At 44.5% G+C, this 15039-nt stretch overlaps 1 protein-coding gene across 1 annotated transcript in view; it reads left to right on the top strand.

Annotated features, from left to right (window-relative positions):
- Positions 1-15039, top strand: part of LOC144602081 (anoctamin-9-like) — a 69660-nt gene that overhangs the window by 4340 nt on the left and 50281 nt on the right. Inside the window, exons 2-3 of the mRNA XM_078414775.1 lie at positions 5611-5679; positions 8174-8287. Coding sequence (XP_078270901.1) covers positions 5611-5679; positions 8174-8287 — 183 coding nt within the window. The remainder of the gene's footprint in view (positions 1-5610; positions 5680-8173; positions 8288-15039) is intronic.

Here is a 15039-nt window from a genome sequence, read left to right on the forward strand (position 1 = left end):
ATGCTGGTTTAAACTGAAGATAGACACAAAAAGCTGGAGTGACAGGCAGCATCTCTGGAGAGAAGGAATGGGTGACGTTTCGGGTCAAGACCCTTCTTCAGGTCTTTTTCTGCTTGGTAAGAATGGCAGGCAGTGACTAGTGGGGTACCGCAAGGCTCGGTGCTGGGACCGCAGCTATTTACAATATACATTAATGACTTGGATGAAGGGATTAAAAGTACCATTAGCAAATTTGCAGATGATACAAAGCTGGGTGGTAGTGTGAACTGTGAGGAAGATGCTATGAGGTTGCAGGGTGACTTGGACAGGTTGTGTGAGTGGGCGGATGCATGGCAGATGCAGTTTAATGTGGATAAGTGTGAGGGAAACTAATTCCCTCCAATCCAGGCACAGTGTGGTAAATCTCTTCTGTACCTCCAAATCCTCCATGTCATTCCTGTCATGGGGCAACCAGAACTGCATACAGTGCTCCAAATAAGGCCTAGCCAAAGTTTTAGTATACTGCACGATGACTTTGTGACTCTTATACTCATTGCCCTGACCAATGAAGAATGGTATACCATGCACCTTCTTTACTATTTGTGTTGCTAATTTTCAGGAGCCAGCAATTTGGAAGTTTGGGTGCTGAGCAGGAAACAGAGAGGAGGGCAAGATTGAAATTTGATCTATATTTCCAGGGGGTTTTGGTGTCCTTATTTGAGGAATAATGTAATTTGAGGAAGCAGTGCAGACAAGGATTCTGCCAAGAGATGCTGCCTGTCCCACTGAGTTACTCCAGCTTTTTGTGTCTATCTTCGGTTTAAACCAGCATCTGCAGTTCCTTCCTATACAGGATTCTAGAATGATACCTTGAGCAGTCTGAAGAAGGGTCTCGACCCGAAACGTCACCCATTCCTTCTCTCCTGAGATGCTGCCTGACCTGTTGAGTTACTCCAGCATTTTGTGAATAAACACCTTCGATTTGTACCAGCATCTGCAGTTATTGTCTTATACTACCTTGAGCAGACAGATTGTCTTATGAGGAATTACTTCCGTCCACTGAATTTTTGGACAATGAGAATGAGCTAGATTGAAACTTTAGAACCTGAGGAATCTTGACATCGTGAATATGGATGGAAAAGATGTTTCCTGGTGCGGAAGAATCTAGAACTCGGGGGTCACTATTAAAAAGTAAGGCTTTCCCCTTTTTAGTCAGAAATGAGCTGATTTTGTCTTCAAAAATGTACACTAGTCTTTGGAGCATTCTTCCTCAAAGTGCTATGGGAGTGTGGAAAAGTGAGCGTATCCAATTTTGTAGGAAGAATAGGAAATACCTTGGAGGATGCGAATCTGATAAATGCGAGTGTTCAAAGAGATTTGGGTTAAAGGAAACACAAAGTCAGGACAGATAATTTCTAGTATATTAATCTTTATTTTTATTTTTTAAATCTACATAAAATCATTTAAATTTATTTTAAAAGTTTTTTAAATGATTTTGATCATTAGAAACGTTTCCAAAAAATTAGAAATGTCTTTGACCAAAGACCAACAAAATATCCTGGGGGCGAGACCACCTGATATCTAGTTGACATTCACCGACTCTCTGCTTCATGGTACCACCAGGGCAGACAGTCCGCAGGATATTTGGATGTGTAGGGCTGTTAAAGGTGAGTGAGTTGCTGTAATTGTATGGAATGGGGCAGGTGCGTGCAGATGGGCAGGCTGATTGAGCACAATCCTGTTCACGAACTATATTCAAGGATAGATATTTGGATTACTAATCCAGTTCTGATGAAGGGTCTGTTTGTCTCTCTTTCGATGCTGCCTGATCTGCTGTGTAATTCCAGCATTTTCTGTTCTTATCTCAAATTTTCATTACCATATTTTTCTAATTTTCACAAATATTTGGATAATAAGGGAAATCGAGAATTAGTCATAAAAGTAGAGTTGAGGCCAACAATCAAGTCACAATGCCAACAATCAAGAATAGCCAAACAGACTTGAAATGATGCACGCTATTTTCTGCTCCTATTTCTTACATTCTTAAATGTTCAACTTTCAAGCTATGTAGACAGATTATCATTGGATATAAGGGTTTTGTAAATTTTGATTATGGATTTATTGGTTTAATACTTGAGAAAGTATACTTCCAGAATCAGCTTATTCAGTCACCAATGGAAATGTAGCAACTGATTTGGTCTCATCAAACTTTATCTCGTGGATGAAATGATGCCAACTATACTTCTGAGCATTTAGTGCAGAAAATTTCAACTTGTTTTCATTAGAGAAACACAGGTGGATCAGGAGTATATTTCATGTTCTCTAATAGCTGAATCTGGATGATGTCAAAGCAAACAGGATGATGCATATTGTAAGCACAGCATTGGAAAAATATGTTTAACATGAATACATTTCAAGTAGTTGCATTCTCAGAATGGAGGATTTGCATATCCAATTCCTAATTGAAGTAGTTCACATGAATTAAATGTGCTTTGATAAAATATTTGGTTGGGAAAGATGTGAATGAAATAAAAGATATAGCTGGAGATTATTGATCCATGGGATATAATTGTTAAGTATTTCAATTATTGTAAGATGTGCAGTAATGGATCAACCCCATTACATATCCTTGTTGAATTTTCCGTTTCTGATCCCCTATTTACTATTTTGAGCTGAAAATTCTCCTCGGTGGTTCCAGTTTTTTTAAGAGGAGGGAGGAGGTATGTACTGGAAATATAACTGGATTGAGTTGATTGTAAAATTATGGTCCATAATGTTTCATTGCTGAAGTATGATTAGGTATAAGTAGATTGATTCTGTGAGAACAGGTCTAAACACCTCAGTTTCAAATGACTGGCCCCTTATTTTGCATCCATGTCTCCTTGGTCATGGTTCTTTCACTAATGAAAAAAAGTAAATAGGATGGTTTGCTTTCTCCACATTGTGATTCAAATGGACACTAACATGCAATTATTTATTTCAAACATACACAAGGAGCAATGTGAGGGAAATAACGCTTCTGGTAAACAAGAAATTCCTTCCAGCTGTGACATTTTCTAAAACATGTCTCGTCATGCCAATGCTTTGCACAATTGCCAGATCTATTCACAAAGTAACCATGGATAATGCAGGCAAGAAGCCCCATTCCAGTTTACCAACCCAGAATAAAGATTTTGATACTCCCATCATAGTATTTAATAGTTTATTACATATTTCTAGGATATAGGAGCTGCGATTACAGAACCCCTACTATGTTGTAAGAATCAATAAAGAATATTTATATATCTTTATTATAATCTTTATTATATCAGTGGCATTATTGCATTTAATGCTCTCATTATTTTAAATAGGGGAGGCCAATATCAGAGGCTTTCAAAGGTGATGTGCTATTATACATTTAGTTAATTTGTCAATTAATTCTGAATAGCTTAATGCAGTTGTAACTGAGTTTTATTCTTATTATTAAAAGTATCTTAAATGACAATCTCTGCATTTTTACTTCCCTGTAAATTTGAATAATTCTGCAAATCCCTGAAGAATTACAGAATAAATGTCTTCCATCGCGTTTTCGTGACTTGCCGTATTTATGTTTTCATGTCATCAGTTGCATGTCATCAGTTCAGCCTGATCCGACAAACTAAAAGCAAGATTCCGGTCGGTCTTTGTGTGGAGACTGTCCTATGTCACAAAACCGATTTGACTCCACAGGAATAAAGGCGTTTTTGACCTCAATTTCACTTCACTTTGTGCATTTCATGTTTTGCATCATGTTGTGAAAGTCAATTTTGATAAGTCAGCACAATTGGAAACATACAAGACCACATCTGACAGCGGCATTTCTGTTTCTCAGCTATTCTATTTTTAACCTGGGTAGCAATTTAAGGGAAATTGAAAAATTTCCCACTGATACGTTCGTAAAATGTGCCATTGATGAACGTCTCCTGATTTTTGTTCCAGACTGCAGTTAACATGATCTGCTCCCCTAAAGAATAGATTTATTGAAACCGTTTTGCAGAATGAGTTTTTTTTGCTTGCAATTGTATTTGAAGTGGAGGTTTAAATGTCTCTTTTAAATAGTTCACAGGGTCTTGACTCAGGTGTCAAACTCTGAAGCTTCCTTGCAGAAATGATTATTTTTCAATCTCAAAGTGAACTGCAATGTTTAATTCTGATCTCCACTGGTAGTCAGGTCTTGAGAACATTTTAAGAAAACCTATATTGTACTGCTACCAGTTATTTTAATCCTTCTGATATTGAAATGTATTAAGTATTGCAACTGAAGCTGAAAATGTTTTTGATGCTATCCTCTTAATTTCATCTAATGTGAATTTTGATACAAAATTACTGATTTTGCCTGCCATCTGCTTCTATAATCCATTTAATTTATTTGCTACTAATAATGCAGTTCCTTTTACTCCCGACATGTTGTATGTCATTGTGACACAAGAGGTTGCAGATGCTGGAATCGTGAGCAAAAAACAAAGGCTGGAGAAATTCAACAGGGCAGGCATTGTCTGTGGAGATCGTGGGCAGGCAACATTTTGGGTCGGGACCCTTCTTCAGACTGATCCTACTTCATCAGTGTGAAGAAGAGTCCAAACCCAAAATGTCGCCTGTCCAATTCCCTCCACAGAGTTCCTTCAGTGCTTTTGTTTTTCTTCAGTCTGAAGAAGGGTCTCGACCCGAAACGTCACCCATTCCTTCTCTCCTGAGATGCTGCCTGACCTGCTGAGTTACTCCAGCATTTTGTGAATAAAATCCTTCAGTGCTTTTGTTTTTTTGCCTCATGTTATATATTGCATTTATCTATCCTGCATTCTCTTGTAGTAAATACAATTCCATACCCTCCCCACACCAAAGGTTGGTGTGATAACGTTTCCCTCATTTTAACACTCAGATCTTTACTAATTATAGATGAATTGATGTCCATTGGAAAAAGCAACATTGAGAGTGAGTTGTCATGCTCCCAATAGGCCTTGGCAACACATTCCTCTGTTGTGGAGTTGTGTGCAAGAATTTATTTATCAGCTGGCAAAGTTCAATGATTGCCTTTGAGCTTATCGTAGAATCTGCAGCAGCAGGCTTCTCATTATTCATTGCCAATAGGTACGTTAGGCTTACACATATTCAGACAGTCTGGATCAAACATCAGATTTTCATATTGAGATTTGGAAGCTTAAAAATAAACTCAAAATTCTGCTTTCATGTGGGGATTTAAACTGCAGAGTAGTTGTATGTTGTGCTTCAAGCTCCACTCTGTGACTTCAGATGAGGAGGTGTGGATTAATTCTGTGTAATTGCTGAAGGATCCTTTATGACAAGAAATCAAATTAAACCAAAGTGAATTCCAAATTAATTCACCCCAATCTTGCCTCCTCTTTAAAGTGTTCATTTTTGCCTTCATTTATTTTCAATTTTTGTGGCAAAGAGACAGAATGCAAGTTTTATATTACTACTTTGTTAATAACGCCATTTCTGTTGTTCAGATATTTTATGTGAGGAGCAATTAATGAAGTGAAAATATCATGTCTTGTCTTCCTTAAAATTCTCAGTTTTTGAAAATTATAATTACAGATACGTGCACTATGTTGCAGCAAATGTATCATATACTCTCTCATTTTTTGTTTACAGAATCAAATGATTAACATTGGACACCATATTGAAGAGGAATACCCACTAATTGAGAATTGGGATAGGCAGGTAACTACATTTAAAAAAAAATCTAATTTAACAAATCATGGAGATAAATAACACTGAAAAATAGAAATACTGTCATTCCACTGGCACTAACTCAAAAGATTGTGTGTGGAACTGTTGGTTTCACAGTGAAGCTCACTGACATTCCTGTTCACTCTAGATAATTAGGCAGTATGCTTTCCTCTTTACTCAACTTGACACTCATTCAGAAACATTGGTTAGATGGAGGCAACCCCGGTTGCTGTATGTAAAAGGACATCCATAATGCCGATGCCCAAGAAGAGCAAGGTGATATTCCTCAATGACCACTGACTGGAGGCACTTATGTCCTTGGCCAATGGTGATGAAGTGGTTCAACTCCTGCCTTAGCAAGGACCTGGACCCACTACATTTCGCCAAATGCCACCACAAATCAACAATGAATGCAATGTTCTATTCTCTCCCATGCTTGTGTAGCCTGACATAGCTCTAATGCAATCTGTAAAAGCACCGACCATAACGCCATTGTTGGACCAATAATTGTTAGTGACGAGTCAGAGTACAGAAGGGCGATTGATAATCTGGTTCAATGGTGCCATAACAACAATTTTGTCTCAATGTTAGCAAGACGAAGGCATCGATCGTGGACTTCAGGAAGGAAAAACCAAGGATCCATGATCCTGTTCCATCAATGGGATGGTAGTGGAGAGAGTCAACAGCTTCTAGTTCACAGCACAATAATGCAATCACAAAGAAAGCTCATCAGCACCTCTACTACTTGATTGAGGGAATTTGGTATGCCGTTGAATACCCTACTGAACTTCTATAGGTGTACAGTAGAGAGCATACTGACTGGTTGCATCATGGCCTGGTTCAGTAACTCAAACGCCCAGGAATGAAGGAGGCTGCAGAAAGTGGTGGACACTGACTTGAACTGCACAAGCTGATTTATACCAAAGATCGACACAAAATGCTGAAGTAAGTCAGTGGGACAGGCAGCATCTTTGGAGAGAAGGAATGGGTGACGTTTCGGGTCGAGATCCTTCTTCAGACCCTGAACTTCAGACTTCTGTGTCCCGCTGAGTTACTCCAGCATCCCTGTTGAAGCGATCTACAGGAGATGGTGCCTCATAAAGTCAGCTAACATCATCAAAGACCTACACCACCCCGGAAACACTTTCATTTCACTTCCACCATCAGGAAAAAGAGTACAGGAGCCTGAGGACTGTCATGTCCAGGGTCAAGAACAGCTTCATCTCAGCAACTCTTGAATTATACAGCAAAACCCAACTCAGCGACAATCTACGATGCACTTTGTTTCAGTTGCACTTTGTACTTCGACTTTTCCACTATTGTGCTCTGGTTACCTAGTATTAATGATTATTAATTTATTGTATTATTGATTATATTTATTTGTTGTATGTTCATTGGTCGGCGGGACCTCACCCGAAGGCTCATCGGTCAGCAGAACTGGGAACCCACCCAAAGGCTCGTCGTTCGGCGGGACCGAATACCCACCCGGAGGCTCATCGGTCTGCAGGACCCGCCTGAACGCTCAGTGGGAAAGGAAACCTGCCTGAAGGCTCATCGGACGGCGTAACCGGGAGGGAGCTGAAGACTTCGGATGTGAGGAACTTGGGCCGATAGCAGGGTACACCGCGGTAATACCTCCAACACCTTCACAGTTGGCTGCAGGACGTGCCCCTAGGACACAAAGATGGCCGGGCAAGGAGAGGAGATGGAAGTCAGTTCATGGGAATTGCTCCAATACATCGAGCACCTAGGCCGACTGGACTTTGGATTGAATAATGGTGCCAAAAATGGTAGCACCCGCATGTGTGATATATACAAAAGAATTTCACTGTGTAGTTGCATATGTGACAAATAAAGCACCATTGAACTATTGTATTGTGTGATGGACCTGTAAAGCTGCAGCAAATAAGAATTTCATTGTTCTTGACTCTTGACACCCAGAAAGTCTTCTTAGGTCAACTACTTATTTTCAAAATATAGCTCACTCTACACTGCTCTACAACCGTGTTCTAGATGGATAAGACATAAATAAGATGTAGCACAAGACATTGCACACACGAGTTCCACCAAGTACTGTTGAGTCAGGGAATAAACAGGGCTTTTACACTGAAATCCTTCAAAACCAGATATAGAATGGTTTGTACCGCCCATTAATGTGATTTTGAGTACAATGCAGAATATGCATCTCTTTGCACTCCATAGAGCACTGGGAGACCAAAGCAGAAATACATTTTCCTATGCGTTCCCTCAAGATGAACTGCTCATGAAGATGAGCAGGAATTTGAGCTCCCTTTACGTTGACATATTATCCATTCTCAAATTAGAATAAGCAAGATGCAAATTAGATCTTTGGACCAGAACATATGACCAGTTTACATGCGATATGAGTTTGGTGGGTGATGGAGTCTTCTATAAGAAAGGAAATATTTGCAATGTTTTGACAACCCAAATCCATTTTCTAAATCTTCATATCTTTATCTTTCAGAATAACATTGACTTTGTCTTAGTAGTGAAAAAATTAAAGAATGTCAAGGACAAAAATAAAACTAATAGGGACCTTTATCTGAAAAAATTGTGCAAAACCGGCTTTCAAATATTGGTGAGTAGAATGTTATCAATTTTATTTAAAATAATGTAAAGTACAAAATGCATCTCTATGAATTATATCTTACGATCTGGAATTACTATTTTGTGGAATAAACTTTGACAGATATTAAATAAATAATGACACAATTGAAACACTTCAGGGAAATTGACTAGTTCTTCATTTGAACAATGATTTTTGAGAGGGATTTTAAAGTGTGGAACTTATTAGATATACAAACATGGCACATTGTGGTAGTGGATAATTTTAATCCAACATATATCATAGTTTTGTTAAAGTTAGGAATCCACTGTTGGAGTTTTTAACAAGAATAGCATATTTCCATGAATCAGTAGAAGTTACTATGGTAATCACAGTCCAGTGTATGCTCATATGTTAAATAGCTTGCAGCAAGCAGAAGATGCTGAAGATGCAGCAATTGCCGTTTATGTTACAATGTTACATAGCATTTTATCTCACACCCACCTACCTGCCTCCTGTTAGTCACCCTGCCAGCTGTGATTGTTCCACTGTACCTAAATCCTTCCTCTGCGGAAAAAAAAAACATTGACAGATTGTTGTTGGTCAGTGCATGTCTCAAAGAAGAACTACATCAACGGCATTTACATTGTATGCTAACATAGTGAGGTATCTCTAGGTTTACAGTAGGGGAGAAAACCGGAGAGGTAGAGGACGATAATCTCAGAGCATAGGGCCAAGTGTTCAAATACCACCGCTGATAAAGCTATTAGTCAGAAGAGTGGAAGTGGAAAGAATTAGTGGAGTGAAGGCTTATAGATGTTAAAAAGACAGAGGTGACACAGAGACTGGAGATACTGGAACAAGAGAATGTGGAACTTGAGCAAAAAACAAACTGCTGGAGACTCAGCATTTGTGGCAGGAAATGGACCAGCAATGTTTCAGTCTGAAGAAAGGTCCCAACCCACAATGCTGTTTGTCCAGTTCCAGACACGGATGCTGCCTGACTCACTGAGTTCCTCCAGCAGTTTAGAGCTTTGCTATTAGGCTTGTAGGCCTGATAAAGATTGCAGAAATTTAAGGATGAAAAGTGGTCATCAGTTTTTTCTTTCAATCTAGAGGGCAACACACTGAGTATTGAATTCAATACACTAAATTTAAAGTGCACGTGAATTGTTGCTTCACCTGAATGGTGGGAATAGATGAACAGGTGTTGGATCACCTATTGTTGGAAAGATAAGTATCCGAAAGATGCTGCCTGCTCTGTTGACAATCTCCAGCATCTAATGTAGGAAAGAACAGCAGATGCTGGTTTAAATCGAAGGTAGACACAAAATGCTGGAGTAACTCAGCGGGTCAGGCAATATCTCTGGAGCGAAGGAATGGGCGATGCTTCGGGTTGAGACCCTTCTTCAGTCTGAGAGGAGGGTCGGGACAAAGATAGAATGTAGTCAAACTAGTGAGACTAGTGGGAGAACTGGGAAGGGGAGGGGATAGAGAGGGAAAGCAAGGGCTATCTGAAGTGTGATAAGTCAATGTTCATACCGCTGGGGTGAAGCTACCCAAGCAAAATATGAGGTGCTGTTCCTCCAATTTGTGCTGGGCCTCACTTTGACAATGGAGGAGGGCCCAGGACATTAAGGTCAGATTGGAAATGGGAGGGGGAGTTGATGTGCTGAGCCACCAGCAGATCAGGTAGGTTAAGATGGACTGAGCGGAGGTGTTCAGCGAAACGATTGACGATGTACGAAGTTGACACCTGGAACAGCGGATACAGTAAATGAGGTTGGAGGTGCAAGTGAACCTCTGCCTCACCTGAAAAGATTGTTTAGGTCCTTGGATGGAGTCGAGGGGGAGGTAAAGGGACAGGTGTTACATCTCCTGCGGTTGTAGGGGAAAGTACCTGGGGAGGGGGTGGTTTGGGTGGAAAGGGACAAGTTGACCAGGGAGTTTCGACGGAACGGTCTCCGAGGAAAGTAGAAAGGGGTGGAGATGGGAAATTGTAACCAGTAGTGGGATCCCGTTGGAGGCGGCGAAAATGTTGGAGGATTATATGCTGTAAGTGACGGCTGATGGGGTGGAAGGTGAGGACAAGAGGGACTCTGTCCTTGTTACGAATGGGGGGAGGGGAGCAAGGGCGGAGCTGCGGGATATCGAGGAGACCCTAGTGCGAGTTTCATCTATAATGGAAGAGGGGATTCCTAAAGAATGAGGACATCTCCGATGCCCTTGTATGGAATACCTCATCCTGGGCGCAGATGTGGCGTAGACGGAGGAATTGGGAGTAGGGGATAGAGTCTTTACAGGAAGCAGGGTGGGAAGAAGTGTCAAGAAAGCTATGGGAATCAGTAGGTTTGTAGTAGATGTCGGTCAATAGTCTGTCTCCTGTGATGGAGACGGTGAGATCTAGAAACGGTAGGGAGATGGTCCAAGTGAATTTCAGTGCAGGATGGAAATTAGTGGTGAAGTTGATGAGATCAGTGAGCTCTGCATGGGTGCAGGAGGTAGCACCAATGCAGTCATCAATGTAGCAGAGGTAGAGTTCGGGAATAGTGCCAGTGTACGCCTGGAACCGGGATTGTTCGACGTACCCTACAAAGAGGCAGGCATAGCTGGGGCCCATGCGAGTGCCCATAGGATTTGGAGGAAGTGGGAGGAGTTGAAGGAGAAGTTGTTGAGGGTAAGGACCAACTCTGCTATGCGGAAGAGAGTATTGGTAGATGGAAATTGGCTGGTTCTGCAGTCGAGGAAGAAACGGAGGGCTTCAAGATCATCCTTGTGGGGAATGTAGTAGTAGAGTGACTGAACATCCATAGTAAAGATGAGGGAGTGGGGGCCTGGAAAACGGAAGTCAGTGAGGAGACGAAGAGCGTGTGAGGTGGCTTGGACATAGGTAGGGAGGGATTGGACCAGGGGGGATAGGATGGAGTCGAGATATGTGGAAATTAATTCGGTGGGACATGAACTAGCAGAAACAATGGGTCTGCCAGGACAGTTCTGTTTGTGGATTTTGGGGTGAAGATAAAATCGGGCCATGCGGGGCTGGGGAATTATAAGGTTGGAGGCTTTAGAGGGCAGAGAGTCGGAAGTTGTGAAATCAGTAATGGTGTTTGATATTAAGGCTTGGTGCTCATCTGTGGGGACATGGAAGCAAGAATAGAAAGGCAGATTATTATCTGAATGGTGTCAAGTTAGGAGGAGGGGGAGTTCAACGAGATCTGGGTGTCCTAGTGCATCAGTCAATGAAAGGAAGCATGCAGGTACAGCAGGCAGTGAAGAAAGCCAATGGAATGTTGGCCTTCGTAACAAGAGGCGTTGAGTATAGGAGCAAAGAGGTCCTTCTACAGTTGTACCGGGCCCTGGTGAGACCGCACCTGGAGTACTGTGTGCAGTTTTGGTCTCCAAATTTGAGGAAGGATATTCTTGCTATGGAGGGCGTGCAGCGTAGGTTCACTAGGTTAATTCCCGGAATGGCGGGACTGTCGTATGTTGAAAGGCTGGAGCGATTGGGCTTGTATACACTGGAATTTAGAAGGATGAGGGGGGATCTTATTGAAACATATAAGATAATTAGGGGATTGGACACATTAGAGGCAGATAACATGTTCCCAATGTTGGGGGAGTCCAGAACAAGGGGCCACAGTTTAAGAATAAGGGGTAAGCCATTTAGAACGGAGATGAGGAAGAACTTTTTCAGTCAGAGGGTGGTGAAGGTGTGGAATTCTCTGCCTCAGAAGGCAGTGGAGGCCAGTTCGTTGGATGCTTTCAAGAGAGAGCTGGATAGAGCTCTTAAGGATAGCGGAGTTAGGGGGTATGGGGAGAAGGCAGGAACGGGGTACTGATTGAGAGTGATCAGCCATGATCGCATTGAATGGCGGTGCTGGCTCAAAGGGCTGAATGGCCTACTCCTGCACCTATTGTCTATTGTCCATTGTCTATAAGTAGGAAGAGGTGTCTGAGAGTTGTCACCTGGCCTCAGTCCGGTAGAGGTCAGCACGCCAGACTACCACAGCACCTCCCTTGTCGACGGATTTGATTATCCAGTCGGGGTTGCTACAGAGTGAGCGGAGGGCTGTACGTTCAGCGGGGAGAGGTTAGAGTAAGTCAGGGGAGTGGAAAATTTGAGGCGGTTGATGTCCCGCCGGCAGATGGAAATGAAAAGGTCTAAAGAAGGTAGAGGGCCATCCAGGGGAATCCAAGAGGAGGGGGTCCGTTGGAGATGGGAGAAGGGGTCATCACTTGGTGGTGAAGACTCCTTCCCATAGAAAACGGCATGGAGGCAGAGGTGACGGAAGAAAAGCTCTACATCGTGGCGGACCCGGAACTTGTTGAGGTGGGGGCGGAGGGGAACAAAGGCGAGGCCTCTGTTGAGGACAGACCGTTCCGTATCAGAAAGGGGGAGGTCAGGGGGGACGGTGAACACACGGCAAAGGTGGGGTTTGGGGTCAGATGAGGGCAGGTGAGTAGATGGATGCCGAGGCGATGTCTGGTGGGGGGATGGTGGGTGTTCAGAGAGGAGGGGGGCATGAAGACATTTGGATTGGTGGGGAGTAGCTGGGGGCACCTGGCTAAAAGGGGAAGACAGAATGTAAACCCCCACTGTGGTTCCCTGTAGGAGGGGGGAAGACCTTTGTTTTCCGGGTCAGGTCTCCGTTCCTGCTGCAGCCTACCTTCGGCCCAACTCCTGGAGCTGGCGGCCACCAGGGCTCCGGTTCGCAGAGCCCGCGGACCGGACTCACCATCAGCGCAGCCGGCCTTCCTCGGAGGCTGCGGGAGTGGCTGCGACTCGCATTAGGCTCGGGCCGCATGGATGCCGACATCGGGAGCTCTGGCAGTGGCAGCATGTTCGCCCACCCCGGATCGCGGGGATTGGGTCGGCCCGCCGCGGACATTTCACCGTCCGGCGCGGCCTGAAATAGGCCGCAGGATGTTTTTCTGCCCGGCGGGGGCTTCAATGTCGGGAGCCATGACCGCCCTGACGTGCAGCAGCAGCGGCAGCGTGTTCGCCCGCCCCGGATCGCAGGGCTTGGGTCGGCCCGCTGCGGACCTTTCACTGTCCGGCGCGGCCTGGAACGTGGCAACGACAACGGCCTGACCGCGGGAGAAGACGGCTGGGGTGGTGAAAAGACATTCTGGCCTTCCATCACAGTGAGGAGGGGACTGGAGGAGACTCACTGTGATGGATGTTTCTTTTTTTTGGTGTTGGTTGGGGTTGTGTAATTTGCTTGTTTTGTTGCTCTTATTGTTGGACTGTGGGTGACTAAATTTCGTCCAAAAAACGTGTTTTTTGGATGACAAATAAAGATATCCTGAATCCTGAATCCTGAGTAGGACCCAGCACAGGCAGGCCCCGTGGTGTGGGAGTCTGCATCATGGAGACTGTGGGCCCGGTGCTGAGCCTGGGACTTGGGTAAGGCGATGGCTGCGGCCCACTGGTGGGCAGTGGAGTGTCGAGAGTCGGTGGAGTCGGTGGAGTCGCTAGTGGAGGCCCTTGTTGGGCTGGAGTCCGGGTAATTGGACAAAGCGTCGGTAGTCCCGGTCAGCAGAAGGCCGGGGAGGCAGTGATGGTTGGTGTCATCGATGAGTCGGTAAAGGTCGGCGGTCCCGGGGAGGCCATGAAGGTCGGCGGCAGCGGCCCCGGGGAATCGGCGAAGGTCAGCGGCAGCGGCCCAGGGGAGGCCGTGAAGGATGACGACGGCGACTTCTTCAGTGGTGATGAAGAAGGCCAGGAAGGCGGTGAGTGTTGGTGCTGTTCCTCGTGGCAGCAATGGCATTGTGGGACTGGGCCTCGTGGTGTTCAGGCAGGCGGCGCAGGCCAGCGGTGGAGCCCCAGGCCTGCGGGGGACGAGTCGAGGAGTGTCAGTGGAGGGAACGGTCTGGAGGCGAGTCAGTTTGCGATCCTTTGTGGAGTCCAGGTAGGAAAGGAAGCGTTTGTTGAGAGCGTGGATCTAGCGTTGGATGAACTGCAGTTGGGGTCCGTTGCAAGTGTGGGTGAGTGAGGCCCGGAGCTGTGGGAGAGTCAGAGCGAGGGCCTATTGGTACCGACGCAACCAATGTAGAACGCAGGGCATGGAAGGAGAACTGTTGTGAGAAATGGCAGATCGACTGTTGGAACCTATAGTCCGGGTTGGGTCCGAACTGGGATGTCTGGAACCGGAGCTGGAATCCACGAGGGAAAAGATGGAGGCGCAGGCAAGTCCCAAGAAAACAAATGTGGCTGTGGTAACGGGTCTGGGTTAAGACATGGTCGGAGGGAAGGAGGAATCAAAGAAGGGGAGCAGAGAGAGAGGATGTTGCTGAACTCTCGTCGGAGAGAGGAGGAGAACTTCAAAGTAGACATACCTAGAGGAGATTTTGCAGTGGAGTGGACAAAATGTGTAGGAAAGAACTGCAGATGCTGGTTTAAATCGAACGAGACACAAAATGCTGGAGTAACTCAGCAGGACAGTCATGCATCTCTGGAGAGATGGAATGGGTGACGTTTTGGGTCGAGACCCTTCAGACTGATGTCAGGGGAGGGGCGGGAGAAAGATAGAATTTAGTCGGAGACAGTAAGACTGGTGGGAGAACAGGGAATGGGGAGGGGATAGAGAGCGAAAGCAAGAGCTATCTGAAGTTAGAGAAATCAAAGTTCATACCGCTGGGGTGTAAACTACTCAAGCGAAATATGAGGTGCTGTTCCTCCAATTTGTGTTGGGCCCCACACTGACAACGGAGGAGGTCCAGGACAGAAAGATCAGATTGGGAATGGGAGGGGGAGTTGAAGTGCTGAGCCACCGGGAGATCAG

Source organism: Rhinoraja longicauda, chromosome 18 (assembly GCF_053455715.1).
Source record: "Rhinoraja longicauda isolate Sanriku21f chromosome 18, sRhiLon1.1, whole genome shotgun sequence".
NCBI lineage: Eukaryota > Metazoa > Chordata > Chondrichthyes > Rajiformes > Arhynchobatidae > Rhinoraja > Rhinoraja longicauda.